At 37.5% G+C, this 27,817-nt stretch overlaps 4 protein-coding genes across 4 annotated transcripts; 2 read left to right on the top strand and 2 right to left on the bottom strand.

Moving 5' to 3' along the window:
• The first annotated feature begins 1,123 nt into the window (after positions 1-1,123).
• On the top strand, positions 1,124-4,542 carry LOC134679413 (probable pseudouridine-5'-phosphatase). The gene is made up of 4 exons (XM_063538308.1): positions 1,124-1,452; positions 1,890-2,108; positions 2,385-2,617; positions 3,424-4,542. Exons 1-4 carry the CDS (start codon positions 1,341-1,343, stop codon positions 3,598-3,600), a joined length of 741 nt encoding a protein of 246 aa, XP_063394378.1. The 5' UTR covers positions 1,124-1,340; the 3' UTR covers positions 3,601-4,542.
• Positions 4,543-4,666: 124 nt separating this feature from the next.
• On the bottom strand, positions 4,667-7,865 carry LOC134679416 (NADH dehydrogenase [ubiquinone] 1 alpha subcomplex subunit 2). The gene is made up of 3 exons (XM_063538313.1): positions 7,657-7,865; positions 7,473-7,579; positions 4,667-4,833 (listed from the first exon to the last, which is right to left on the bottom strand). Exons 1-3 carry the CDS (start codon positions 7,734-7,736, stop codon positions 4,751-4,753), a joined length of 270 nt encoding a protein of 89 aa, XP_063394383.1. The 5' UTR covers positions 7,737-7,865; the 3' UTR covers positions 4,667-4,750.
• A 7,682-nt stretch (positions 7,866-15,547) lies between these two features.
• Positions 15,548-21,213, bottom strand: LOC134679412 (DCN1-like protein 1). Its single transcript, XM_063538307.1, has 3 exons — positions 21,115-21,213; positions 20,363-20,962; positions 15,548-16,250 (listed from the first exon to the last, which is right to left on the bottom strand). Exons 1-3 carry the CDS (start codon positions 21,115-21,117, stop codon positions 16,056-16,058), a joined length of 798 nt encoding a protein of 265 aa, XP_063394377.1. The 5' UTR covers positions 21,118-21,213; the 3' UTR covers positions 15,548-16,055.
• A 350-nt stretch (positions 21,214-21,563) lies between these two features.
• On the top strand, positions 21,564-25,539 carry LOC134679409 (nondiscriminating glutamyl-tRNA synthetase EARS2, mitochondrial). Its single transcript, XM_063538304.1, has 6 exons — positions 21,564-22,197; positions 22,520-22,715; positions 23,043-23,257; positions 23,847-23,962; positions 24,689-24,798; positions 24,998-25,539. Exons 1-6 carry the CDS (start codon positions 21,869-21,871, stop codon positions 25,535-25,537), a joined length of 1,506 nt encoding a protein of 501 aa, XP_063394374.1. The 5' UTR covers positions 21,564-21,868; the 3' UTR covers positions 25,538-25,539.
• Positions 25,540-27,817: the final 2,278 nt, after the last annotated feature.

Genomic DNA, 27,817 nt, shown 5'->3' with positions numbered 1-27,817 from the left:
GCCTGGCGGGTATTGGTAGGTAGTAATTCTGTTGATAAACATATTTGTTATCTTCATATCACGAAATATATGCAAGATGCAAATATTACCCCTTGTTTGTGGTATTATCAATTGATTTAAATAAAAGGCATGTTTATGTTTATAACATTATATATATTATTTATTAAAAAATGTTTTACATATAAAAATATACACTGAAAACTGGCAACTGGCAACTTAATAAAAAAATAGACATTAATAAAGCGCATTCACAAAGTTTTCAGTACCTTTTATACAAATAACATTAGGCATGCCTACCTATTACACTTTACACACAGATACACTACACTTTACACACGGCATTTTACACAGATTTCCAACTTGTATTCATACATTTCTTCACGGTTAATTAATACGCTTTCCAGATGCGTTATGACTCGGTTCCTTCTGAACCCACTAAAGTTGTAAATTTCACTCTGGCTGCTTCAACAGCCGTTGCTCCGCATTTAGCACATTTTCTATGTGCATTGCTGTAATCTATGTAGGTACAGACTTACAGTCTTAAGTGGTACGTAGCGGTACACGTTGTATGTATTATTTAAAGAGTTAATAAATAAAATTTTCGTTATGAACTTTAACCACAGCAGTTGGACAGAGTCATTGACAAATATATTTTTTATTATGGTGGGTAGACGTACCTACCCTCCATATATTTTATGAACATTGATAAAGACAGTTGGAAGCAAATATTCATTATAAAACTTAATCGCATGTAATTAAGTTTTAAGCGTTTTAAGTTTCGTTTTATGATTAATATTGTATAAAATTCGTGATAATTTAAATCAGAGTTGGGAGCAATGTTGCTGTAGAAAAATGTTTTTATTTTTATTACTCGCAACTTTTTCCCGGAGGCCAACGCACACATAGAAGCTTAAGGCGCACACATGCGCAATTATTTGGGGACATAACTTTCTTAGGAAGTGAACAGGCCTTGCTCCTGCCAGTGTTACGAAACTCCTGACATGGGTTTTGTATGAAGTTTTCTCTATACGGTCACTTCGTCCAAAGAGCATATAATCACTACGTTTTACGTGCTTCGGTCAAACTCGGCTCCGCTCGGCGGATTAGTACTATTAGTAGGAGGCAAGTAGGAGGAAGATTGGAAGTGATTAGGGAATGGAGTTGGAGTTTTCGATTTTTATTTTAAGTGCCTTACATGGGAAATAAGCCACGTTTAGTTTTAATCGTAAATATTTATTATACATTATTTTCCTAAGAATTAAATATAACAATCAAATATCGAGAAGAAACTTACCAACTTTTATTCTAAGTTTACATAACCATTGAAAGTTAAATCCACAATGTATTTTTGTACTAAAATTGTCTTTAAAACGGTCGGAAGACGATATTTGTCAACGAAAAAGTTTCGAAGTGTTACGCATTGCATTTTTGATATGGATGGTCTACTTTTAGGTAAGTAGTCTTGTTATTATAATTTGATTATTATAGGTATATCAAACCAAAATACATGGGAGATTCCTTGGAAAATGTATAAAAACGCCAAATGCGCGTTTTCCCAGAGGTAAGACCTAGCTAGATCGAGTTTTCGCCCCTGAAAACCAGCATTTAGCAAATTTCATCGAAATCGTTACAGCAATTCCCGCAATTCAACATTTTACTTCATGTTTTAAGGTTTAAACATAAAGTAAAATGTGGACTGGAGTTTTAGTGTGGGTTTGTTCCTGTTTGCTGAAATACGTGTTTTAACACTAAGGTTTGATTTTCCAAATTGTTTTGTGTGGTTTGGTTCCCGTTTGCAAAACTTCGACTAATTGTTTCTGTGGTGTGTATTTTCGTAGTCTTGTGTTATTATGATGAGAAAACTCATGTTCAATTATGTTGTTTTCCAGATACAGAACTTGTCTACAAGAAAATGGTCACTCAGCTGTGTGCAGCATATGGACATGAATACACGGATGAACTTATGATGAAGGTTTTAGGAGGAACTGAGCAGCGTTTGTCTGAGATCCTATGCAAGGAATTAAATCTTCCAGTATCTGCAAAACAATTTAGAAATCAATTGCTGGAACTAGGCGATACAATGCTTGCTGGCACTCCTCTGTTGGATGGTATGATACTTGTTTTGCTTGAATGAATATAAGTCAGTTGATGTAGCATGTAGCATGGCCTCACACTTGAGGAGGCCCCATGGGAGTCAACTCAGATTCGACTATACCCACAGCTGGATTAGTTCACACAATGCTACTGTTTTTAACCTGCATCTCTCTGTGACATTGTAGATATCAAATATGTGGTCTAACAAGTTGGTCTTAGATCAACTTGCTAGATTGCATTTAGTTTGTCGGGGGTTTGAAATGATATGATAATTTTCTGGGCTGTTTCAGGGGCAGAAAAATTAATAAGGCACCTGCACAAAAGTAAAGTTCCATTTGCATTAGCAACTTCCTCTAGTGAAAGATCTGTGGTTACTAAGGTAGCTGCACATAAAGAGTTGTTCAAGCTATTTAACCATATGGTCATGGGAAGTAGTGACCCAGAAGTAAAATTTGGAAAGCCAAATCCAGACATATTTCTAGTTGCTGCTGCGCGATTTCCTGACAAACCACACCCATCCCAGGTAATCAACTAATCATAGATTAATTACAGTCATGTCACCTAATGTTCAATTACCTAATTTACCCGTGGAGTAGGGAGTGTCACACATGTGATAAGCAGTTAATATAGGAGTTCCATACTACTGTGATACTGGGGTGCTCCGCGGGTTAAGACCAAAAACAAACCAATGAAGATTGGGACCAAATACACCCAAATCAAATCAGATTCTTGACATAAAGCATAAATACAGTTTTTTTTTTGTTTAGAACCTAGTTAGGATTTTCTTTCATAGACCTTTGGGGTCATCCATTAATTACGTCACACGAATTTCTAGGTTTCTTGACACCTCCCCCCCTCCTTGTCACACTTGGTCACATTTGGCAAACCCCTAGTGTGATGTCACATTTTTTTTTAAGAAATCGCCAATTCGAATTAAGTAAGTACCTAAATATTATTAATATTTTATCAAAATATATTTGACGATATAAATATTAGTAATTTTATAACCCAAAACTGCTTAGGAAAGAAAATTAAATGAATAAAAACATTATCGTTTTAAAAACTTGTTATTTAAATGTACAGTAAATAAAGTAGTTTAAATAAATTTTCGGTTACTGATGAAGTTAAAGTGACGTCACAAAGTTTGTGTCTACCCCCTACCCCATGTCACATTTTCTTGACCCCCTCCCTCCCCCTAAACGTGTGATGTAATTAATGGATGACCCCTTTTCTCAAATGCTATGTACTTCTAATATGCTATAATATTTACGGAATGTTTATACAAATACTCACTGACATTTAGCTCAAACTTCTGCTGCATTATTTCAGTGCTTGGTCTTCGAGGACTCTCCACACGGCGTCACAGCGGGAATTTCAGCTGGCATGCAAGTGGTTATGGTGCCCGACCCCCATTTAGATAGAAAACTGACTGAACATGCCACCATAGTTCTTCCTACTTTGTCTAAATTTCAACCAGAGCTATTTGGTTTACCAGCTATGCAGTAAAGAATGAGATGCCTACATCAGTGTCAGTCTTTTGCAAAAAGTTCAGGGTTCTGTTTTGTAAAGCTAGAACTTAGTTTAGACTTGTAAAATGGAAACAGCTAACAAAACGGGTTCCAGGAATTGAATTAAAAAAAAGGTCTTCCAAATATTTATAGCCAGACTTTTGTAGTGCACTGGTATTATTACATAGTGGTTCGTTTCAAAAACTCCTGCAACATGAAGTGCACACGGAAGCCTGTTTCTATTAAAGAGTATCTGATGGCTCCATGTGGGTACGAGTATATTCGAAATATTACCCCAGTTGTATTCGAAGGAGGAGCAGTGCGAAATTTGTATTCAACTTTGAACTATTAAAATTTTCTTAGATGTCGGAATCAATATATGTACTAATAATTGTATCCTCTACTTTCTATGGAATTTGTATAGGTACAGTCAACTGTAAAAATATAGGTGCACAAATCATCTCAAAAATATGCCCGCGCATGTCAGCGAATAAGGAACAAATTATTTTTACAGTTGACTGTACAATATTCAGCAATCGAGGTGACAATGACAAACAATGTTTAAGCTATTGTCGTCTACCTCAAGACGGGCCTTACGAGCATCAAAAATGTTACTACTATCAGCGGTTTCACTCACGAATTAGAGCAAATCGTGCAGTCTAACGCAACTAGTTGCGACCAATCGCGCGCGTAATGCGAACTCATCAACCAATCGCGTTGTAGCGGTGTAACACCACTGTACTGGCTCCATTCGTGCCCTTCTTATTGCCCGTAAGGCCAGTCCTGAAATATAAATACGTCAATGGTTTAAGCAATCTTGGCCGAAATTCACCTTCCCATACAAACGGAGTTTCGTTCTCATTTTAAAACTACATGTTTCATTGTAATGAAACTTTACACATACAATAACATGAGGTATAACTTTACTATGCCTGTAATTAGTTTGCTAAACATCTCTGCATACAAACATGTATGCAGCGGTGCTAATGGTTTTGCCGACTCTACATAACCGTTGGTATTTAAGTAGTTGAGAATCAGTAGATGAATAAGAAATAAAGAAGTACTTAAATGAAAATCAGTTTTTAATTTACCAACATATGCATTTTTCTAAATCTTCTATTTTTAATAATAATTACATTTGTTCTGTTTTATTTTACTAGCTTTTGAATGGCGGCCAAAACGTCCCCAGCCGATAAATTTGTGAGAATTGTGCTGCGCTCCACTCCTTTATCTGAAATATATACCAAAACTATAATATTCATATCTAAAATTCCAGATGAAATGCGGAAATGATTAAAATATTAGTTCCCGATTCGCCGGATTTACTTTAGGATATCACAGTCCGAGTAGGTACGTAGGTACATATATTAGATTGAGAATCCAACGAAACAAGAAACCGGCGAAAAAGGAAGGAACCCTTAAAATATATAATAACATATAAACTTCCGCAAAATTAAATAAAATCAGAAGGTAAGGTCCATGCGGGTAAGTGTGGCTAGCCTTCACATTAAGGCCAGCGCAAACCGGCGGAGCGCAGCGCAGATCACCGAGGAGGATTTACGCCGCGCAGCGCACACAGGCGAGGTAAAATCCCCCGACATACCGCGAGCGTCTGCCAGCCCGAGCGCTGGCGGCCGGCGCACCAAGAAGCACTTCGGCGTAGGCCGGGGGATGCCGCGGCATGCCGCCGCGTGTGCTCTATCACAAGGGATTAGTGACTAGTGTGCACGAGTTCTTCCCCGTCGTCCCGGCCCTACTCCGGCGCACTCGGGAGGCCTCGGCGCATGCCGCGGCATGCTAGCGCCTACCGCCGCGGTATCCTCTAGCGTGCTCCTCGATGCCGTGGAGTAACAATCCTCCGTGATGCTCCGAGGTCGGTCTCAAAGCATTTAAATTTATACCTGAAGGTAATTTAAATAGGGAAGAAAATACATTGATAATTTTAAAGTGATCTGCGCTGCGCTCTGCCGGTTTGCGCAGACCTTCAGGGCCTGTTTACACATGAATTGGTGTTTATTGCAAGTTCATACATTTATTGCTACTCGCGTTTATTGGCAAATGTATAAACTCGGAATAAACAGTAATCAATGTGTAAAGCAACGAATGTCTTACCCCCTTATTCATAAACGTCTACTAAAGTTGACAAGCCGACAATAATCGTTTGTCCCTTTCCGACGTATTATGATGGAAAGGGACAAACGTTTATTATCTGCTTGTCAACTTTAGTAAACGTTTATGAACTTTATGAATAAGGGGGTAATTCTCTAGCTAAAACTTAAAATAAAAAATATAACTTCTACTAATATTAAAAATTAAACTACTACTTCAAACATCTCTTTTTAGATAAAAAATAAACATTATCACTGTCAGCCTAATAATAAAACTTTCATCTGAGTATTCTGAGTCAGGATACATATATAAGTACGAGTATTAAAAGGTCAGTATCAGTTATACATAAGTACGTTTTTTTAATTATATAATGTACAAATAATGTAAACGTAAATACACAAACTATAAAACGATAAATAGAAATAGTCTAACAGGCCTTTTAGAAGTTGACTTAAGTAATTTAGTTATTATAATAAAATCATGTTAGTGCAATTTCGGTAGTTACCCAACCAGTCTTTTTAATACTTCCATAACTTGTGTGGCAGATAAATTACTTAATGGAGTTACTGTTTCACATGCTTTTGCTGTAAGGTAAGAAATATATTTTTCAATTAAGCACCATCACATTGTGCTACTTGCAATAACTATATGTTTTATAATATTTCATAACTAGCTACTTATTCATTGATTGCTTTCATTCACAATCCTAACTCCCGCGGGAATAATATAGGCCTTTGTCCTTCAGTACACCTGCATGAAATAAGTTACTTTTCGAGCAAGTGTGATGAAAAAAAAAACTATACCATGTATGTAATTTCCTGAGACTCTATCTCAGTATCAAAAGGCATCTAATAGGTTCAGTGTTCAGCGGTATTAATGTGAGTGACAGGCAGAGACAGTTACTTTTCCATTTATAATATTAGTAGTGAAGTAAATAGGTATTGTAGAGTTGGACCAAGAAAAGTCTGCAGCGATTTTGATAGTCTAAGCCAGGGATCTCCAAACACTGGCCCGCAGGCCAAATCCGGCAAATCATTGACTGTACATTTTAAATATTTTTTTTGTGTCCATTTGTTCTCATTTGAAGAAACGAAATAAGCTAATCATTATAATGAACAAAACTGTTCATAATGAAGCTTGGTAGATAAATACTGAAGTTGTTCAAATCAAATTTTCATGTTTGAAAATTGTGATCTGCTAAGGTATACCGGGATAACATCAGATTGATGTTAATATTGTATGATCGCAATTGCTACGAAAATAGTAGTATTTACATTAGAGATGCCACAGATAGTGGTTTTGCTGGATACCGAATAACGGATAAACAGCCTGACTATCGAACAAATATTTGGTATCTGGCCAGTGGAACAGTTTTTCAGGGGCGCATTGTGCAGGTTTCTCATTTCTAGGTTCGAAATGAGTGCGCGTAGGTTGTAGGTCACTATCTGGTATCTCACTGATATTACAATAATGGCCAGATACGGGACAGTAACCAAATATCTCATGCATCTGTAATTTACATTACTACCAATACAATGTGTGATGGCATTTCACCAAGCTCCCTGGTCCATGTCCATGTATTAAGCCCATGGTAACTACTGGACAATGCAAAACAAATTGCATGCCAAGATTGAACTCTGTCTCTAAATACCTGCTGGCCAGAAAATAATGCCTCGTGACGGCAAAAAACGTATCATAAGGGAAAATTTGTTATCAACCTATAAAAAAGTGGCATTACTAAATCGAAACTATTTTACATACCATATCGGGCCCAGATCTTAGGTTCAACTCCACTGCACTCACGAATCAAAATCGGAAAGCCAGGATTCGCTTTCTTGATAGATACATAGTTTTGCTGAATAAATTCCCTGAAAAGGATGAGTGGTTAGGTTAACCAGCAATATTCGTCAGAAGAATGTTTCATAGTTTATGTAATCAAGCGTACCTCACGCCCGCAGATTGCTTATTGGTTTGACACAGATGAATCCGGAGCTCTCTTAGTGCGCCGCCTAGACGTACTGACATTTTTAACGTTTGTGATTATATTCAATAAACAAAATATTAAGAAATTCACAGTAAAAGGGATATATTTAGGCAATTTTTTCACCGACCACCGAACGTCAAATCGAAATGTCGATTCTATTATCTGTGTCTGTCATTTTTCATATGACAATGACATTGACAAGGGCTGTTTGTATTAAAGTCGCAACAGACGGGCGTACCGCATCGTGAGCTTGGTACGGTTAAAATTTATGTCTTCGTTTATCTCGCGCACCGGGTCAAAGAGTAGTATAATATATATATGACTATCCCTATCGGCTATTTAGGGTTGTCAAAATTCAATCCATTATCTTAACTGTCGTGCACGCAAAGGGACGTCAAGTTGTGTCAACCCTAATAATTGCTAATACTGAGCCGAGTTTGGCCGAGGTCAGAAGTTTTGACCTGCTTCGTAGTGATCTTTCAACCAGTTACTATCCGGTATCCGACCAGATATTAGGGCACTATCCGGCCGGATATTAAAAATAAAGACTAGATTGAGATACCGGATAGTGACCGAATATCCGGTGCATCTCTAGTCCTAGTCAGTACATATTTTACTGCCATCTTTCGAGTTCGAGACAAATGATTAACACTTTTAGAACGCCATTAAATTTTGACTTTGATCTTTATTAGGGATGTACCGACTAGTCGCCGACTAGTCGGGAAAGCCGACTATCCGGCCACATTTGTAGTCGGCGATTAGTCGGCGACTAGTCGGCAAAAATGGCCGATTAGTCGGCACTTTATTAGTGAAAGAAAAACGGAAAGAAAGAAACCAACAGTCAATATTTACCATATGTTTTATGTCTATTTTACCAAAATACCTATTCAAGATGTGAAAACTTTTGTTCATATAATTGACCGTTTAATCGTTATCGTATGGTGGTGGGCTGGTGTTTTCCTCTACAGGTCGATCTCAACTGATTCTCGTGTAATTTCATGGCCAAGTTCTATACTTAAAGGATTTTATTATAATTCAGTTTTTTTTTTGTAATGGTGGAGCCATAACCATGGGGAACTATTAATTTTATTGTAAAATTAAGAGACATATAAACAGGCCATGTTGCTCGTAAAGACGCTGACCACAGGGGATAGGTTCTTAACTGGCGACTACGTACGAGAAATAGAGCCTTGAAAATACCTCCTACAAGTTGTACCTGCTCAGGATCGCAAAATAAAAAAAAGACAGAAATTGAACGAGGATTCTTGTGATAGGTCTTTGAACCTGTAGAGAACACCTTTTAGCCAAGCTAATATATGAATAGCGCAACCAAAAGAGCAAAACTATTGTTTTTCACCTGAACTTATACGAAAGTAATGATCTGGCCGACTAGCCGACTAGTCGGCCGACTAATCGGCCATTCGAGCGCCGATTAGTCGGCTAGTCGGCCAAATCAATAGTCGGCACATCACTAATCTTTATTTTATCACTGATATTAAGTAAAATTTGTTAAATGTCAAAAAGTATTGCCATCTACTCGACAGTAAGCGAAGGTATATAGGTATGGCGCCATCGCTCAAAAACATGGTACCATACCTTTGGCGTATTCTCGAGTAGATGGCATGGTAAAAAAATAAGCATCAAAGTCAAATAGCATAAAGTGTTAATCATTTGTGTCGAAAGATGGCAGTAAATTTACTTACTACTTGTTACTACATAATTTACTTTGACAATATTCCTACCACTCACAAATTTAATATGCTTGATATTTTTCAGTGACCTCTATTATTATAATAAAATAAGGGTGACAGCTGGTAGCTACAGTTACCAAAAGCATGTGAGTGGTTAGTCTAAATTCTCATTGGTACAAACATTCATTTATCTCAACTCTTTGGCTTATTAAAGGACTCGTGACTTCGTCGCTTTGCAACAGGTAGCTATAAGTACATCCGTTCCACACCAATTTTGGTGGCTAGCCATAAGCCGCGCGTGGCGCTATCGCCACCTAGCGGCCATATCCATATGTCCTGATCGTAACAGACGCGTTTTGTTAGAGAGTGAGCTTCTGTACCTACTCGTAGTACTAGAAATTTATTCTGTGATCGAGGCCATAATTGACCGTAGTTATGCAGAAAACGACTAACTCATTTTTTTATCAATGCAGAAAGCGACCAAAGGTATTGAGTTAGGGTGTAAGTCACTTTGACAAAAATAATAAGTTGGTCGCTTTCTACAGATCTACGGTCAATTGTTAAAAATTAATAATTTATCTCGTGTTGAGACACAAAAGACTTTTGATCCAAAGTCCTCCTCCTCCTCGCGTCGTGTTCCTCGTTGCCGAGGGTCGTGAAATTAGCTTCTCTTTGATGGTGTTTTTGGCATCGTGAAGCGCGACATGCAGTTGGGTGCCCAGGATAGAACGGACTTGATCCTTGATCTGCTCACCTTGTTGGACAACTACGGCCTCTGGGTCAATTGCCATCAACCTTGCCAGTAACTGTGATCAGAAGTAAACTATAGTTCGTTTTTTTAACCGACTTCCATTTCATAGGAGGAGGTTCTGTATTCGGTTGTGGCAATTTTTTTTTTTGTATGTACGTTCACCGATTACTCCGACATCCGTAGTCCGATTTGAGTAATTCTTTTTTTGTTTGAAAGGAGCTACCTCCGAGTTGGTCCCATTTTAATTTGGTTCTGTTCTGATGATGGGATCCATGAGGAATTGAGGGAACTCCTCAATTTTTAAAGGCTCATGCATGGTGATTTGGGTGTTTTCTTAAGCAACTCGAGCATTTTCTCGTGAAAACCGCCACTTTGATAAAGTAGACCTGATGATGATGATTGTTTTGATGATTAATGATGATGATTTTTTAAATGTAGTATGTTCAGCGAATTACTTCGGCACCTGTGATCCGATTTGAGTAATTCTTTTTTTGTTTGGAAGGAGTTGCCTCCAAGGTGTTTCCGTATTATTTTTGGTTCTGGTCTGATGATGGAATCCATGAGGAATTGAGGGAACTCCTCAGTTGTAGTAGGTACAACTATTTAATTGTAAGTAGAAAATGTTTTAATTTAATTTTAAATTAGGCATAGTTCTAATGCTTATAAACTAGTTAAACTACCTAGATGTAAGATTTTATTTGCAATGCCCTAACAGGGTGCCATGTGTTCTCACAACCTTTTACTGTAACAACTAAATGTACCATGGTTTCGCAATAAAGAATTCTATTCTATTCTATTCTAAAGGCACGTGTAAAGAGATTTCGGTGCTTTCTAAAGTAACTCGAGCATTTGCTTCCGAACACCGCCTTGATGTAGTGCAAGTGTAGCCTTACCACGAGTTTGACATTGACATATTCGCTAAGTTAGCGATGCTAACGACCATAGCTTACTTTTTATGCATCTCGCTTGCACTAATATGCCAGTACGAGCGAGATGCAAAGAAAGTAAGTTACACACACGCTAGCGAATAAATCAATGTCAAACTCTTGGTAAGCTGGTAAAGGCTTGGCCACATACAGAGCGCGACGCAGCGCCGCGTCCACGCCGCGCGACCGCGGCACATGCTAACAGGTTACCGACGTCAAACAGACTGCGTCCCGCCGGTATCACGCCCCGCTTCTGTCGCGCCCTGCGCCGCGCGGCCCCTTGCGTCCGCGCGGCGCGTGCGCAGCGCTGCGCCGAGCGAACGCGGCGGCCCGCCGCGTCCCGCAAGGTCACATCAGTAGGATCGGACGTTAGGCAGCGAGCGGTGCGCCGCGTTCCCGCGCGGCCGCGCCGCGTTCACGCGCGCCTTGAGGGCGTGTTGAGAGCGTGAGGCCGGCGCGATCGGCGCGCGCCCTGTTTGACCAGGCTTCGCGTCGGCATCACGCGGCGCGGACGCGGCGCTGCGTCGCGCTCTGTGTGTGGCCAAGCCTTAAGGCTACTGATCGGGGGTTAGAGTTAGGAGTTAAGGGGTCGGGTAATGGTGGTTGAAGGGCTGCTGGTTCAGGGCCGAGGGGTACATGGATCAGGGGTTGCGCTGTGAGGTAGAGTGATCGGGGGGGGGGGGGGGGGGGTTGAGGGATTGGGTCAGTGGTGGGGCGGAGGATGGATTTAGTGTAGTGACTGGAATTATAATTTCCCAGACGGACTCGTGAAAATTCCTGATTACATATTTACTAAAGTAGGTATGTATTGGCAACGAATTTAGTGTTAATCATTATGTTGTTTTTCATGCATGCGTCACGCTCTTAACAATTAAAACTAAAAATGGAAAAATAAACTTTTTACAAAAAAAGAAAACCGACTTCAAAAAGGATGAAATAAAATATTATCCTTTTTAAGTATATGCGTTACCAACTGATATGTTTGAAGTCGGTGCCAAGCCAAGTAGGTAGTAACAATACCCGTCAAAAATAATCAGCTTTATGACTATAAATCCCATTAGAACTGTACTAATAACTATTATAAATGTGTAAGTAATTCTGTCTGCCTCTTTGTCGCCTTTTCATGGCTAAACAACTGAACCGCTTTAGGTGAAATTTGGCAAGAAAGTAAATTCCTTAAATTGTTTTATATTTTGAAATATAGTCCTCTGAATAAGGGACGGGAAATAACTTCAGTCCCAATCCCACGCTTGCGTGCCGACAAACATGGTACGGATTGTGCCAAGAAGATTTGATCGTGTGTTCTTAGGTACAGTCGAGGTCAAAGATATGTTTACACTTTTGCACCCTACTCCTTTGTAATAAGACGAAAAGTGTAAACATATTTTTAACGTCGACTGTACCTACAGAAAGTACGTTCATTGTCGTCGTGTAAGGCAATCGAACGTACATCCTTATCGAATCACACCCAACTCATGGTATGCTTCAAAAGTTGGCTTGGCACCGACTTCAAACATATCAGTTGGTAACGCATATACTTAAAAAGGATAATATTTTATTTCATCCTTTTTGAAGTCGGTTTTCTTTTTTTTGTAAAAAGTTTTTATTTATAAATAAAAATAAGGTAAACAATCTTGATGTGTCTTTTAATTGAAAAACACATTTTAAAAATAGGTTACGCCAAGTACCTATGTAACAATTATGAATCTAATACGATCATTTATATTCTTCTGCTTTCATAAGTAATCGTTTTTGATTTTTAAAAAGCGTTTTTTAATTAAAAGACATGTTAAGATCGCTTACCTTCTTGCAAGTTCTTTCTAATGCTAAAAAAAACGAACTATAGCATATATTTAATTACACAAACGGGTCTACTGCGATATAATTTCATTGTTTTTACCTTTAATTCCGACGTTTCAGCTGAGTTGCACCAGCTGTGGTTACGTTTGTGTAATTAAATATGTGTACAAAACACGAGAGTTTAAAGTGTTAAACTAAGCATAATTATGTACAGCGTCATTTATCGGCAAATTGGCTAATTCGAGGCGCGACGTATATGTATGTATAGTGGCAAAGAGAATAGAGTTGGAATAGAGTGTATAGAGACTGATTGTCAAAGTAAATACAGAGTGGCCCAATAATACGTTGACAACTTTTTTTTTCTAATTATTTTATTAAGTACTTACATAACTAGTACAAACTAAGTTAAAAATTAAAACTACACTCTTTTTATGCAACAAAAATTAATTGTCTTCAAAATAGCCTCCTTTCACTTTAATACACAAACGCAAACGCTTGTTAAAATTTTCACTGAAATGCCGCAGGTCCTCCAAGGATATTTTTTCCCATTCTCTGGTAAGTGTTGCTATTAGAGCGTTTACACTTTTATGTTTAGTAGCACAGGCCCTTGGTCTATAAGATTGACCACAAACTATAATCCATTGGATTTAGATCAGGCGAGTACCACTCTTTTAAACTTATGAATCCGGGAAAATTCTCTGCACAACTGCTAAATTTCCCGGATTCATAAGTACCAAAAATTGGCTACCCTACTCGTCTGATTTAAATCCAATGAATTATAGTTTGCGGTCAATCTTACAGACAAGGGCGTGCGTATATTAAACACAAAAATGTTAACGTTCTAAAAGCAACACTTACCAAAAAATGGGAAGGAGGAGCTGCGGCATTTCGGTGAAAATTTTAACAAACGTTTGCGTTTGTGTATCAACGCGAATGTTGTTGCATAAAAAGAGTGTAGTTTTAATTTTTAACTTAGTTTGTACTAGTTATGTAAGTACTTAATACAATAATTTGAAAAAACGTTGTCAACGTATTTTTGAGACACCCTGTAATGTAGCCACTGTAAATTTGCTAGAGTTACAGTGTAACTTTTCTTGGTGTAACTGTTAAACCAAGAAAAGTCTGCAGCGATTTTGATAGCCCACGCAGTGCTAGTGTTATTTGTACGTCATAATTTCATAGAATTTTGACGTTTAAAATGACACTTGCACAGCGAGGGCTATCAAAATCGCTGCAGACTTTTCACGGTCTGACTCTACCATCTTTCGACAGAACATAAAACTGTTAGAACGCCATTTGACTTTCATTCTTATTCTTTCACTGATATGTGTCAACTTATTAAATATTAATATTTTACCATCCATCTACTCGACTATAGGCTAAAGGTATGGTGCAATATTTTCCAGCGATGGCGCCCTCAGCCTACTCTCGAGTAGATGGCGTTAATATTAAAATTTGACAAGTTAGTGTTAACTTGTTAATGCTAACAAGTTAATGTCAGTGAAATAATAATGTAATGATCAAAGTCAAATGGCGTTCTAAATGTTTGAATTGTGTGTCGAAAGATGGCAGTAAATGTAATGTAGCTACCTAATTTACCATGACAGTAACTTTCTATTTTAAATTCTCTTTGATATTGGTCATCAAGGATAAAAACGTGGAATAAAATTAGTAACGTGCCGTGATAAAGTAGGTACTTATGTTTTAAATGTCTACCAAGGATTTTTTTTTTGGATATTAATATTTTATTTTGCTAGGTCTGTCTTGCCGTGGGAGTCAGTAGTATCTATTCATAATTCATTTTATTATTATAATTGTTTTGAATTATAATTATCCGTGAAATATAAAGTCCACATCTCAGGTAATAAAATAGGAGTAAAGGTGATTTTTATTTTTTTTATATTTAACCTATTCAGAACTATAAGTACAAATTGTAGTAGGAAGTAAATATGTTTTTTTTCTATTTTCGTGTATATTATTTCATATACATAGGTCACAGTTAAATATATCGGGAAAAATCTTGCGGAGATAACGTTAGGTGGAGGCAATTCGAATTATGGGCTACATTGTACTTATCATATTGAAAAAGAATAATATACACATATTCCTCATGTCTTTCATATTCATTGTCATTGCAATAAGTACTACAGTCACTACAGAGGCCCAGAAACATAATCAAGTTAGCTACCTAATGAGTCGATCAGAACTATTTTAGAGAAATAGGACAAAACAAGAATGACACATAATGACATAACACATAAAATACATATACACAATAATAATATTTATATTATAACGTTTTAAAAATGTCACTTTTCAGTGTAGTAGTTATTACTAAGAGACACATTTAGATCTCAATGTGATTGTATAGATTAGGAACACCAGGCTAGGGAGCTAGGAGGCTAGGCAGCCCGATGACCTCGGCCGCGTGGCCAGTGCCTAATGTTCCTTGTGGGAGGGGAGATCATGCCAGTCCCCCCCCCCCCCCCCCCGCCGGGACCGGAACCGAAACGGGCGCGGAGACAATGCGGACTTATACTATGTATATACACAGGCTTCCATCAGTGTCCTACGTTGTAATCTTTATCTATATTGTATGAATACCTATATATCACAACTGTCTTCAACGATTATGAATTAGTTACCAACCCTATTTAGAAAAAAATACTATACATATAGTAACAAAGTTTTCAGTTTTAATACAACCAGTATTAGTCATAAAAAACAAAATCAAAATTGACAAACCTTACGATAGTTATGATAATGCATGAATCTACACACACCCAATGGCAAATAGGCGTACCTTCGTATCTACTTCAAGAGAGCTGCATACGAAAGTGTTTATATTATAACTCTTATAACAGTTTCTCTACTGTTTTAGATCTAAGTTACTAGATTATATAGTAAACATCTTAAACGTTTTTTTTAACCGGGACAATCATCTATAAATGTAATATAAAATATCTTTTTGGAATAACTTACAATTGCATCGTATTAGCCACAGAAATCGAATACCATAACAACCGCGATCCACTCTATGGGACAAATGTCCAGAAGGTAGAGGAGCAGGCGGAGCAGCAGCAGGGCGAGGGAGGATGCCAGCGCGCGCGAGCGGGCGCGGCGCGGGCGCGGGCGCGGCTGCGGGCGCGGGCGCAGGCTCGGCGCGGGCTGCTCGCAGGCGGGCGGCGCCAGCTAGCCGGACGCCGGCTCCAGCGCCTTCAACCCCTCGGCGGTGAGGCCCTGCTTCTGGCACCACTCCACGAAGTCGTCTATTAATACGGGCCAGGCTCCCTCCGCATCATAGTTGCTCATGCCGTCGTCGATTTGCGTGGCGAAATCTAAAAGTAGATTCCATGTATCCTTGGGAATTGACCTTTTATGGTGTTCCTGAAACATTGCATATTTTGGACAATATTACTTTTTGTGGTCATGGACAATCAAAGCAGCAACACAACCTGCCAGATTACGTTTTCGTTTCCTACATAGTTAGCAAGTTCCATAGAATGACATTTTAGGTCCTTACAATGCCTAATATACCTACATTACGCAATGTAAAAATAATCATATCGTAATTATTAGCGTTACGTACATGTTGTTAGCCTACCTACTGCTTTCATGGCGTGTTACATTTTATGTATAAAAACAGTCTAATTTGAATACAACATTTTCATCTTTTATTTGTACACTAAGAAGGCAAAAATCCCACCGCTCTATAAATAGCCACATTGTTTTTAGTTAAAGCACAGAGTAATGTAAGTAAAGAAAGAGTGGTAACTCCAATAACTCAGTTTTCTTACCAAAACGCGAGTTATTTCGTAGTCGACATTTAACGTCAACTAGTGGAACTATCCGTAGGCACCGCTACTTGACATGAGATGACAAATTGTCGCTAGTGACGAAAAATGTACTACTAAAACAATTTACAAGTAATATTATAAGCCAAGGAGTTGAATATAGACTTCCAGTTAATCCAGTTATAATACTTACTTTCCTTATATTACTCTAAGCTTAAAGTGAGAATGAAGGTTCCGTTTCAGCTTGGGTGAAAATGGGTCAAACACATTATATAAAATGGTCACTTCTGTGGACATTATGTATAATAAAAGCTAACATTTTAGTGGGTACCCCCCTATGTGTGGGGTCTCACACATAGTGCGTAAATGCATTCCCACTTCTTAAAAAAAAGTTCTAGTTATCTAGATAAAGTTTTGAAAATAAACAAAATAGCGGCCATGGTCTACAGCGACACTTCAAAATAAAAGAAAAGGAAGTATTTAACAATTTTTGCTTCTCGCTCAATAACTTTTCTATTTACATGCATAGTATCAATGGAATGCTGGTAAAAGGAATCTATTAAAAATACGCAAATTTTATTTGTTTAAGGTTTCACAACTGAAAAGTCCACGTTTCACAGGAATAGACAAAAAAACGGTACCTAGGAAAAATTACAGTGATTATTATTTTAAAAATACATTTCCTTTAACAAAAGGTTTCCCTATGGAAAATCTATAATTAAAGTTACCACCCCCAGGACTTTTCACATGGTACTTAATACATTTTTCATCGATTTTATTAATTTCTTAAGATAATTCTGTGGTAGCTATTCCTCCAACAACGCCGCGTTCCGCACTCGAAGGTTGATCTATTCTCGTTTCAACTACTTAGTTAGCAGTTTATAAAAAGTATGGGAGTTTTTGAAAAAGAAGGACCTTTACTCGAAGACCAGGAAATGATCACCGGTGGTGCATGACAGCTCTTCGAATACGCCACCTTCCAGGAATGCCAATAAGTGGAAAGTTAGGAGATGACCTTGGAAAGGTGACCTGACTCCTAAAAAAACCTGCTACCAGGCCCAAATTGCTGCCAAGGTATTGTACAGTTGGTACCCTAACATAAGTATGCACTTTTCTATACAGCTATTATGGAGGTTCTGTAATAATGTGGGTAAACATTTCCATCGATGGCGGGATCGAGATTCTTCTCGTGCCTGGCGGGAGCCACGACTGCACATTGTCAGCAGAAAGGTACACTGACATCCTCCGTTACTTACGCTTGTTTTTGACGAGGGGTTCCTTCTGATGCAGAGCAAAGTCATCCGGACCTACCCTCCCGAAGTTGACATCGCCATAATGAATTAGACAGCTCTTACGCTGGACCTCTATTCCATCAAACATGTGTCAAAAAAGGAAGCTTCAGAACCAACATCCTGCGCCACCAGGACCTGAAGCGGCTTAGCTAAATGAATAGGCAGGAAATACATTATATGACAAAATTACCTTAGGAAGTTAATGAAATCGATGAAAATCTAATAAACATATGTAAAAATTACTTATTACCCCCATTTTTTTGAAAGAAAATGAATTTATATAATAAAACTTACTGTAATTTTTTCAAGCTTTTTTTTTGTCTATTCCTAAAAAGCAGGGAGTTTTGCAAACTGAAACAAATAAAAATTTGGTGTTTTTCAATAGGTTATATTACTAGTTTGGTTGGATACTACTTTCTTCAGGATATCATGAAAATTAGTAAAGTTATTGAGCGGAGAAACCAAACATGTATTCCGTATTTTTCTGCACATTTCTTTGGTCACAAGTGTATAGCTCACAGAGAGACTGAGGTCTATAGTTCAGTTTAATACAAATATTATATTAATCTTGGTCTTGGGTTAATAAACAAATCCATAGACTTATGATGCTTTTACTTTTATGTGTCCGTTGCTTTCAGCAATGTTGGTTCACTACGTCCAGTTTCTTATGTGCCTACCTACTGGCAGGTACACTCAAGAAAACAAGACATTGTCGCCTAACACGGACAATTGTCTGGTCCTTGAGATACCTCAGGTGAAGACCACTGGGGAAAACAAGTTGCCTTATTACAAAGGGCTCATTCAGAAGTAATGTCAACTTGTTTTGCCTATTTTTTGACCAACTTCCTTTACCCCATAAGGCCTCACATGAAAACAGAAAATGCACAAATTATTTTTTCATATAGGTTGCCAGTGAGCATAAATGTAAGACCATGAATCACTTAAGTGCAAATATTTTATCAGTATCAGTGCTGCATTTGCTCATTACTTCACGTTTTATAATCATACTTCGCTGCTTGTTACCAATATGCATATAATTGAATACATCACTCGCTAAGCAATAAAAATTAAATATTATTATGATAAAAAAAATTTGCTAAAATTCGCACCTGCTGGAACAATTTTATCTTATAGTTAGGAAAATTATTAAATGTTTAGCTACTTAAAATAAGGTATATTCAATTTATGATTATATGCCTTGGAAATCTTTATATATTTCAAGTCAAATAGGATGGATCAAACAAAATCATAAGCATTTAACTTTAGCATTGACTGCAAAAATTTCCATCAGAGAAGGGTCTATATACTTCAAATGCATGCAAGGGCCCTCTTCTTTAAAAAAGCCACAAATAAAATATGTGGGCCATACTGAAAGTTTCTGGATTCTGATATATCAGACAACCGGTTTTTCCTAAGTGGCCTGTCCAGGAATTTTCAGTATGCCCTAAATTATGCAGGGTGTATTTTTATGAAATGTCTAATAACCTAAAGAGAACATTCCTTGTGCAGCCTAGGTTAAATACAATTAATTTTTCCAAGTCACTTGTAGTGTAAATTAACTCAAACATTAGTACTATTATAATTCCCAAAACGAATGTTTATTTGATTATGTATCAGCATGCATCTGAAATATGCTTTTCGATGTATGTTGTAAGATGCATGTTACAATGCATGTTGTAGTTAAAGTATGTGTCATAAATTTGTTTGGTGCAAGTTTTTATTGCAGATTGTACTTCCTATCCCTAAAGTTGGTGAGCGGTATTGCCGCTGCGGCACAGTGGGCGAGTCACACACAACACAACACACAGCTGTTAAGCAAGCTTCCAACCACTACAACCTTGGTGGTTTCCAATCATCTAGTAGGCCCTTTACAAGCAATATATGATTACCAACACATTAACAGACTTGTGAAAACCACTTAAAATAAGGACTTTATTCAGTATATGACACTGTACAAAATTTGCAACTGAATGGGACAATCCTTATGGATGAAAATTGAATTTAATTTAACAAATAAGAGTATGAAAAAGACTTGGGTATGTTGAAAGTGTCATGCCAGGACTAACATACAGGACTCATCCACCTAATATTGATATGGCATAGTAATAATTGTTTATAAAGCCCATTTTCGAATCATATGTAAAAAAAAAACCATTTACATTTAAGATGCTATTAGGTTCAGGAACTGTAAATTGTTTAACCACTATGTTGTAATTGTACTATCTTGCAAGAAGTACCTATTGATTTTAAAGTGATTAAAAATAATAATATCAACAACTAGGACCCAGTACCAAATTATAATCAGAACCATAAAATGTGTAGCATGAGTATATGGGTGTTGGCAATTTACAAAGTATAATTTGTATACAAGTAATACAACCAGAATTAAAAATGTTTGTGTAGAAACACATACCGTAAGAAACTTGCACCAAGCATCTAGGAATTTAAATCTTCCTCGAAGCACTATATTCCAATATGCTATTGCCATATCTAACTCCAATCCCTTTTGTCCTGGGTTTTTGGCATAGTTAAAAGTGAAGTGGTAGAAATCTTTAAATTTATTAGGATCTTTAATTTCTGTTTCAAGGGTAGCTAGTTTTGTTTTTAATTTGTCTATACTGTCTGCTCCCAGCTCCATCAGCCCAGTCAGGAACTCGTCTTTGGAGAACTCACACTGCACTGCAGCTTTACATTTCCATGCAATAATAAGTACTAATATAGATTCAGGACTAAGGTTTAAATCTTCTAGAAATTTCATGACTCCATCCACAGTGATCTTATCATTCTCTTGTTGATCTTTGTACTTGTTAAATAAGAGTTCCAACTTTTTTCTGTCTACTGCAGCCTTAATGGGATCCTTGTAGTACGCATCTGGGTTCTGAAAATAGTTATCACTAGCCAGGTCCAGTTTCCAATCATTCTGAGTAAGGCAATAAATCGCAGTGCTCTCGCTAGTTTGAGTAAATGCGACGAATTTCTTGACTTTGTCTCTCTGTGATGATTTTAATTTATTCTGAAAGAAAACGCAATAGGTAATGTCATAACCTTAGTCTAGGTGTTGTCTCAGGTGCCTTGTTTCAGCGTCAGTATTGGTCAAAATTTACTCCTTATTGAAATATTTACATGGAATACCTTTTTAAAAAGCTATAAGGAAATGATTCTTACCATTTTAGTATGATTTTTGGTAATTCTAACAATGACTTTCACTGTTATTTCGACATCGGTACCATAGTGATATCCATTTTTTTTGCTTTCATCCTTTAACCAAAGACAAAGTTGTGTAATCAAAAAGTATTAACACACGAACCGAAATATCCGGGTTTTGTATTATAGTCTGTCAAACAACTTTGACAGTCGAAAAAGGTCTGTTGCTATCACTCTCAACAGAAAGAAAGTGTCCGATGAAAAAGTAAATGTAAAAGCCCTAAATTTCATGGCGAAATCTCAATTTCCAGCGAGTATTATATTCTTTGGATCAAAATATCGAAGACATAAAGCATAAAGTCACATCCTGTTACATCTATAAAGCCCTTTAGATGGACGTAGGGAAGAAAAAAAACCAGTGTGACACATGTCATTGTCATTATCTGTCATCATATAGGCTCATTTTCGTTTAGTTGAGAATTTGGGACTTATTAATATTTATTATATAGATATAATATATCTTCCAGTAAAACGGAGAGCTTAAAACGCTTGAGGAATAATATTCTCGTGGGCGAACGGATCAAACTTTGAACGTCAAATTGTCAATTATTTGTACTAAAATATAAATTTTTGTGGCTGCCGGTTGCAGGGTTTCATGTAAATGGTGCAAAAAAAAAGCATTCCGATGAAAGCTAGGAATTCTCTACATTACACAGAATTGTAACTTGTGATTGAAAACAAAAAAAGAACCTACAGCTACGCATTGTATACTACTATGAAGCTCCTAACACCCATCCCGTATTTTATGTTACCACACCGCTATCTGACATCCAAAACCCCTAGAGTCAGATTTGCACCAAGTCCTACTGGCTACCTTCATTTAGGTGGGTTACGCACTGCACTATATAACAAATTATTCGCAAAATCGCACAAAGGTTCACTTATTCTTCGAATAGAGGACACTGATCAGACACGGAAAGTAGAAGGCTCTATTAATGCTCTAATCCAAGACTTACAATGGGCTGGCATTCAGTGTGATGAGGGTCCGAGCATTGGTGGTCAATATGGGCCATATATTCAGAGTGAAAGACTTGATATATACCAGTAAGTATGTTTAATATATTTTATTCAGTTAAATACAGAGTACACGCGAAAAACAATGAGCCAATTAAGAGATTGTTATTTTTCAGGAATAATTATTATACAGGGTGTTACTGACCATGGGGCTTTAAATCCAGGGCTCGATTCTACTTGCTAAACTGAGCTACTTTTATTATGGCACCAACCCCAAAATCCCAAAAAAAAAATTACTTTTTCATACATTTTGGCTGATCAGATGTCAACGTTTTCTATGGAAAAGCCATAAATTTTTCCCCAATTTTATGGTTGGTCAATATTATAATTATTGTTATTGCAATTGTTACAGGAGATACATCAGTAAACTCCTTGACAATGGTACAGCATATAGATGTTTTTGTACAGAGCGTAGATTAAATTTGCTGCGTAGAGATGCAATGAGAACACATAGTATACCAAAGTATGATAACAGATGTCGTAATCTATCATTTGGAGAAGTCATGGAAAAATTGAATGCAGGTACTCCAAACTGTATCAGATTCAAGGTTTGTCTAGCTAATAAAGCTTGTTATAATTTTAACTATTTAATCTACCCTCAAATGGATCCTTATGCCAGGTGAGGGTAGTTGAAAATATTACATGATCAAATAATATAGGTTAAAGTCAGGTTGTTCAGTGACTGATTCAGTCAGTTTTTATTTTAGTTGGTTAACCAATAAATGTTATTAACTACCCAAAAATCTATTGATGAAAAAAATATTGGTTGGATTGTACATACATATAATATCCGGAAGCTAATTTAATTATCATTAAAAAATAACTTAAATGTTATTCGTTCTAATAGATACCTAATCTCTAAACATGCACTGCAGCTGTCATCCGAGTGCCAATTTTTTGAAGATTTGATCTTTGGTGGCATTGCGTATGATGTGTCCATCAATGAAGGAGACCCGGTGTTAATGAAATCTGACGGATTCCCGACTTATCATTTTGCTAACGTGGTTGATGATCATCTTATGGGAATATCTCATGTGTTGAGAGGCGTCGAGTGGCAGATTTCCACAACCAAACATATTTTAATTTACAAGTAAGTTTTACCTAAGGATATATGAATACATTTGAACGTATTCCAAAAGATATTCTTGCTAAGGCTTCTTTATTTTTATTTACTTAATAGGTAATATACCAACTACCCAGGTCCAGTCTTGTTTTGTTTGACAATGTAAGAGTAATATAATAATGATTACTAGAGTCTGTGTGGCAAGATAAGAGTCATGGAATGTATCGGTTCCCATGCTTTTCTCCTATCTCTATCGCACGCGCATTATTTTACATTAAATCGTTGTCTCGCAGATAATGCGGCGGTCAATGAAACTGCGCGAGCGGGACAGCAATATTATTCGCGTGCGATAGAGATAGGAAATGGTCAATGTACGAAATTCATCGTGCGTAGCGTCCGTAAATTATATGGAGAGTATGTTGGGTAGGGGTGTACGTACAACCAATTTGATTCCTTAACCACTATGTCATAAAGAATCAATTTGTTTATCTTCTAGGAAAATGCTTATTGATTACCTACCTAGTAGTTAAAGCGACTAGGTTCTGTAGTGGCCTTGAAATCAATTTGGTTGATTGTGCGTTGGTATGACAGAATGAAGCAAAAACCTATTTTGCAGGGCATTTGGATGGAAACCTCCCGAGTTTGGTCATTTGCCTCTCATAGTGAATGCCGACGGTACCAAGTTGAGCAAAAGGCAAAGTGATGTAAAGGTGGAGGATTACAGGCGGAAAGGTTTGTAAAATTGATCTGGTTATACTGAAACTAAACACGTTAGGATGTGGTACACGTTTTAGAAATGTTTACATTAATTGCTATCTGATGTAGGTATCAAATGTATTTCAGTTCAGATATTTTTGAGCACTAGGTACATGTAATACCTATCGTAGAGCCATCAAATTCGATTAGTAACCTATTTTAATTATAGAAATTGATGGTTGGTACGACACTACTGCGAAAGGGCCGGCGATAAATATTGCATAATTGGTCTTTAGAAAGAGAAAATTGGAGACAACGAGAGAGAAACAGACAACGTTCCATGTACGTAGCCGAAAGACCGATATGCAATATTTATCGCCGGGTATATACTGTACCGATAGATACTTGTTACGGCAAAAGTTTCTCATAGGAAAGAGTTTCGATTAAAACCTTGAGACTCGTTGGGTGTCTGGAGCAAGAGATACGATGATCCTTGAGACTTGCGAGTTCCTCTCTCTGCGGTTTTTAACCAACACGCGCAGTGGCGGATTTGCAGTAACTACTGGCTGCCCCTATCTCAGCACCCATCATATAGGCTGCCGCTCTAGGCCCGGGCCTACTGGCCCTTAGGGCAAGTCCGCCACTGAACACGCGGAGGCACTCTAGGTTAGCTTTTCTCGTGCCCCATGAAGGTTATGATTCATAGGAGGTTAGGACACGCCCGGATTTTTTCAAATAAGTTTAAAGTGTTTTCGTTCGCAGGAGTGTATCCGCTGGCGCTGGTAAACTACATCACGCTATCTGGCGGCGGGTTCGACCACGTGCCCGGCGCCGGGATCAGGCTGAAATCAATGGATGACCTAGCTGAAGAAGTAAATATTTCATGTTTGTTCAATTTGTTCACAATTATAAAATAGCGTTGAGACTTTTTCTGATAAGAAGTTTCTGGAGAAATGCACAGTTGAGGACTGCCAACCATCTAAGCGGTCAAAATAAAAATGCTGTCGCGTAGATTTTATTTCGCTACTTCTGCCGCCACTATCTTTTTGATGCTGACCGTACAAAATTTAGTTTCAGTTACGAAAAATATCATCACATCCAAGCCGTCTCAATCCAGAGTTGCTTGATGAATGCAACAAACTTGAGATGAGACGCCGTTTGCGCGACGACAACGAATGTCGAGCCCTCGTTGCTACATTACAACAACTAGTGAAATGTTCGTATCCCAAAGAGAAGTTGAACTTGAGCCAGGAACATGTCAAAGGAGTTCTCGAGTGGGCGACCTCCAGAATCAGCAGGCTCGAAGAACTGGTGACGGACAAATATGGATTCTTATGGATTCTTCCATCAAATACTGATCAAGCTGAAATTAATAAGGATCTACTTGAAAAGTTAATACCCGTTTTAGAATCGTTATCAAATTATGATCAAATACATATAAAACAAAATCTCAGGGATTTCTGTACCGAAAATAATGTAAAGTTTCCAATTCTTATGAAAATGCTTAGATCAGTTCTCAGCGGTCTCGCAGAGGGTCCTGGCGTGGCTGAAATGATGCAGCTGCTTGGTAAACAGCAATCCTTGTTAAGAATAAAAGCATTTATTAAATGATATCAGATGTATTATTTAAATTTGTCTCGATTTGCTAGGCGTATTTCATTGCAAATTTATCATTCGGTCAAAAGTATCAGGTTTTTTCGCAAAAACGCGTTTTCGGGTAAAGTTATCGTGATTCTGACATTCTAACACGTTCTTCGTCGACCTACAGTTTATCGTAAGAGCGATATTTTGCACACTCGTTCATCGTCGTCGTCGAACGTGCATTATATGGGATAACAGGAGATGGCGGGGTGAAATCAAAAAGAAGTAAAAAATAAGTATAGAATATTATAGAGTCAGACCAAAAAAAGTTCGCAGCGGATTTGATAGCCCACGCAGTGCAAGTGTCATTTATACGTCAGAATTTCATAGATGTTTGACGTTTAAAATAACACTTTCACTGCGTGGGCTATCAAATCCGCTGCAGACTATTCTTGGTCCGACTCTAATAACTAATACGCGTCTGGCTCTTTCTGCCTCGGTTCTGGTCACTTTAGCTCCCTTTTTGGCCCGTTGGAATTTTAATGAGTACATTACGACTATTACGATACAAGTGCGAAACTTAAGAAATTCGTAACGAGTGGCGATATATTGAAACACGAACGAAGGGAGTCTTAAATCGACACGAGTTGCGAATTTCTTACTATTCGATTACATACATTTTTCCACTTGACGTAACAAAAATAATGAGGATCCGTTTAAGGGCATATTCAGTAGGTATTTAACCGTAGGTTAGCTTAAAATGAAACCAAGCTAGTGAGTAACAGTATCTTTAATTGAAATACCAAATATAAATAAGTATGTATAAGGTCTTGTTTCACTTAGTTAAGTATAATATAAACATAGACATTAAATGTGTAGGTAAAATACCCATAAGACAACAGAAATCAATGCTTACTTGAGATCTATAATTTTAACCATAATAACCAGAGTGAACGCCTCTACGTTCGAACACAGTCATAGAATGATTGCAGTCAATAAGTACAAATTAGACTTTCCTTACATGAAACACATACCTATTAAGTAGATATTATATTGTAATAAGTAGGTATTAATAACACATCTGCAAATCGTTGGGAGTGATGTTAGCTAGTGAGCAGGTTCCTTCTCCTTGAATACCAACCATAAATACATATCAAGTTCATTTTAATTATTAAAAACTAATACCTTTATCTCCGAAACACAATATTTAATAGTTATTTTGTGTTTCACTCGGGGGCAAATTTTGTTTAACCCTCGTGCTTTGAAACCCTCGCAACGCTCAAGATCCCATCTTTCGAACCACTCGCTACGCTCGTGGTTCAATTTTGGGATCTTTCGCTTGCTCGGGTATCAATATTAGCACCAGCGGTTAAACAACAACTTTGCCCCCTTGTAAAACACAAAAGTTTTCACCACAGCAACCCGAAGCAAATATGAAATGTAAAATATCAAAGAAAATCAAATCCAAATGTTATTAAATATTTATCATCATTCAAAAGTCAATTCTACCAGCAAACATAAAAAAACAACTCAAAATTTGCATTTGATTACTTTGCCTCACATGTGAATAAAATGCAACTTTGCTATCAGATTTTGAAGTGCAAAGTAAGCCTTTGCGAGCTGGTGTGGTGAAAAAGTATTTAGTAGGTAAGTATTAAGGAAAAAATACTTTCGTTGTAACATTAGAATTACAGAAAATGAAATTAAATATATCAAAACAGCTATAGGTATCATCTACTCATAGATAGGTACGATGCTAAGAACCGTTTCGGATTGAGAGTAGGCAACTTGAGGGTGGGCTAATCGACATTGCTGGCCTAGCGGCTAGGGATCTTATAACATTGTCACAGTGATAAGGACGAAAATGTACAGAAATATATCAGAAATTTAATTCTTTAACTACGGTTAAAGACGTATAACGAAGACGTACAAGAAGGCACCTGCTCCCGCTTCTACAAATCAACTCACTCACACTCACTACACGACCTTAATCAGAAAGTTATAAATTATAAACGGGAGCAGGTGCCGTTATACTTTCTATTCGATGGTCCTTATTCACGGTACCTTTATACTAATAACATCAGACGCAGTAACGTGATCGAAGGGACAAGGCTCTTACTTTCTTTGTACAGCTATTTATACCAATTGTCATAATATGTAAGGATGTTATGCAGGATAATCGGCAGTTAATATTTTGGATCGATTTTTTAAATAAGTAGGGGCAAGCAAATTGTCATTTTAGCATCTGGGATATAAAAACAAGGATTTACCTAGTTAGAGACGGCCTAATAAGCAAATTCTGCACAGGCT

The sequence above is a fragment of the Cydia fagiglandana genome, chromosome Z, assembly GCF_963556715.1.
Source record: "Cydia fagiglandana chromosome Z, ilCydFagi1.1, whole genome shotgun sequence".
Lineage (NCBI taxonomy): Eukaryota > Metazoa > Arthropoda > Insecta > Lepidoptera > Tortricidae > Cydia > Cydia fagiglandana.
The sequence above is the reverse complement of the archived record's forward strand: the minus strand, read 5'-3'. Positions and strand labels throughout refer to the sequence as shown.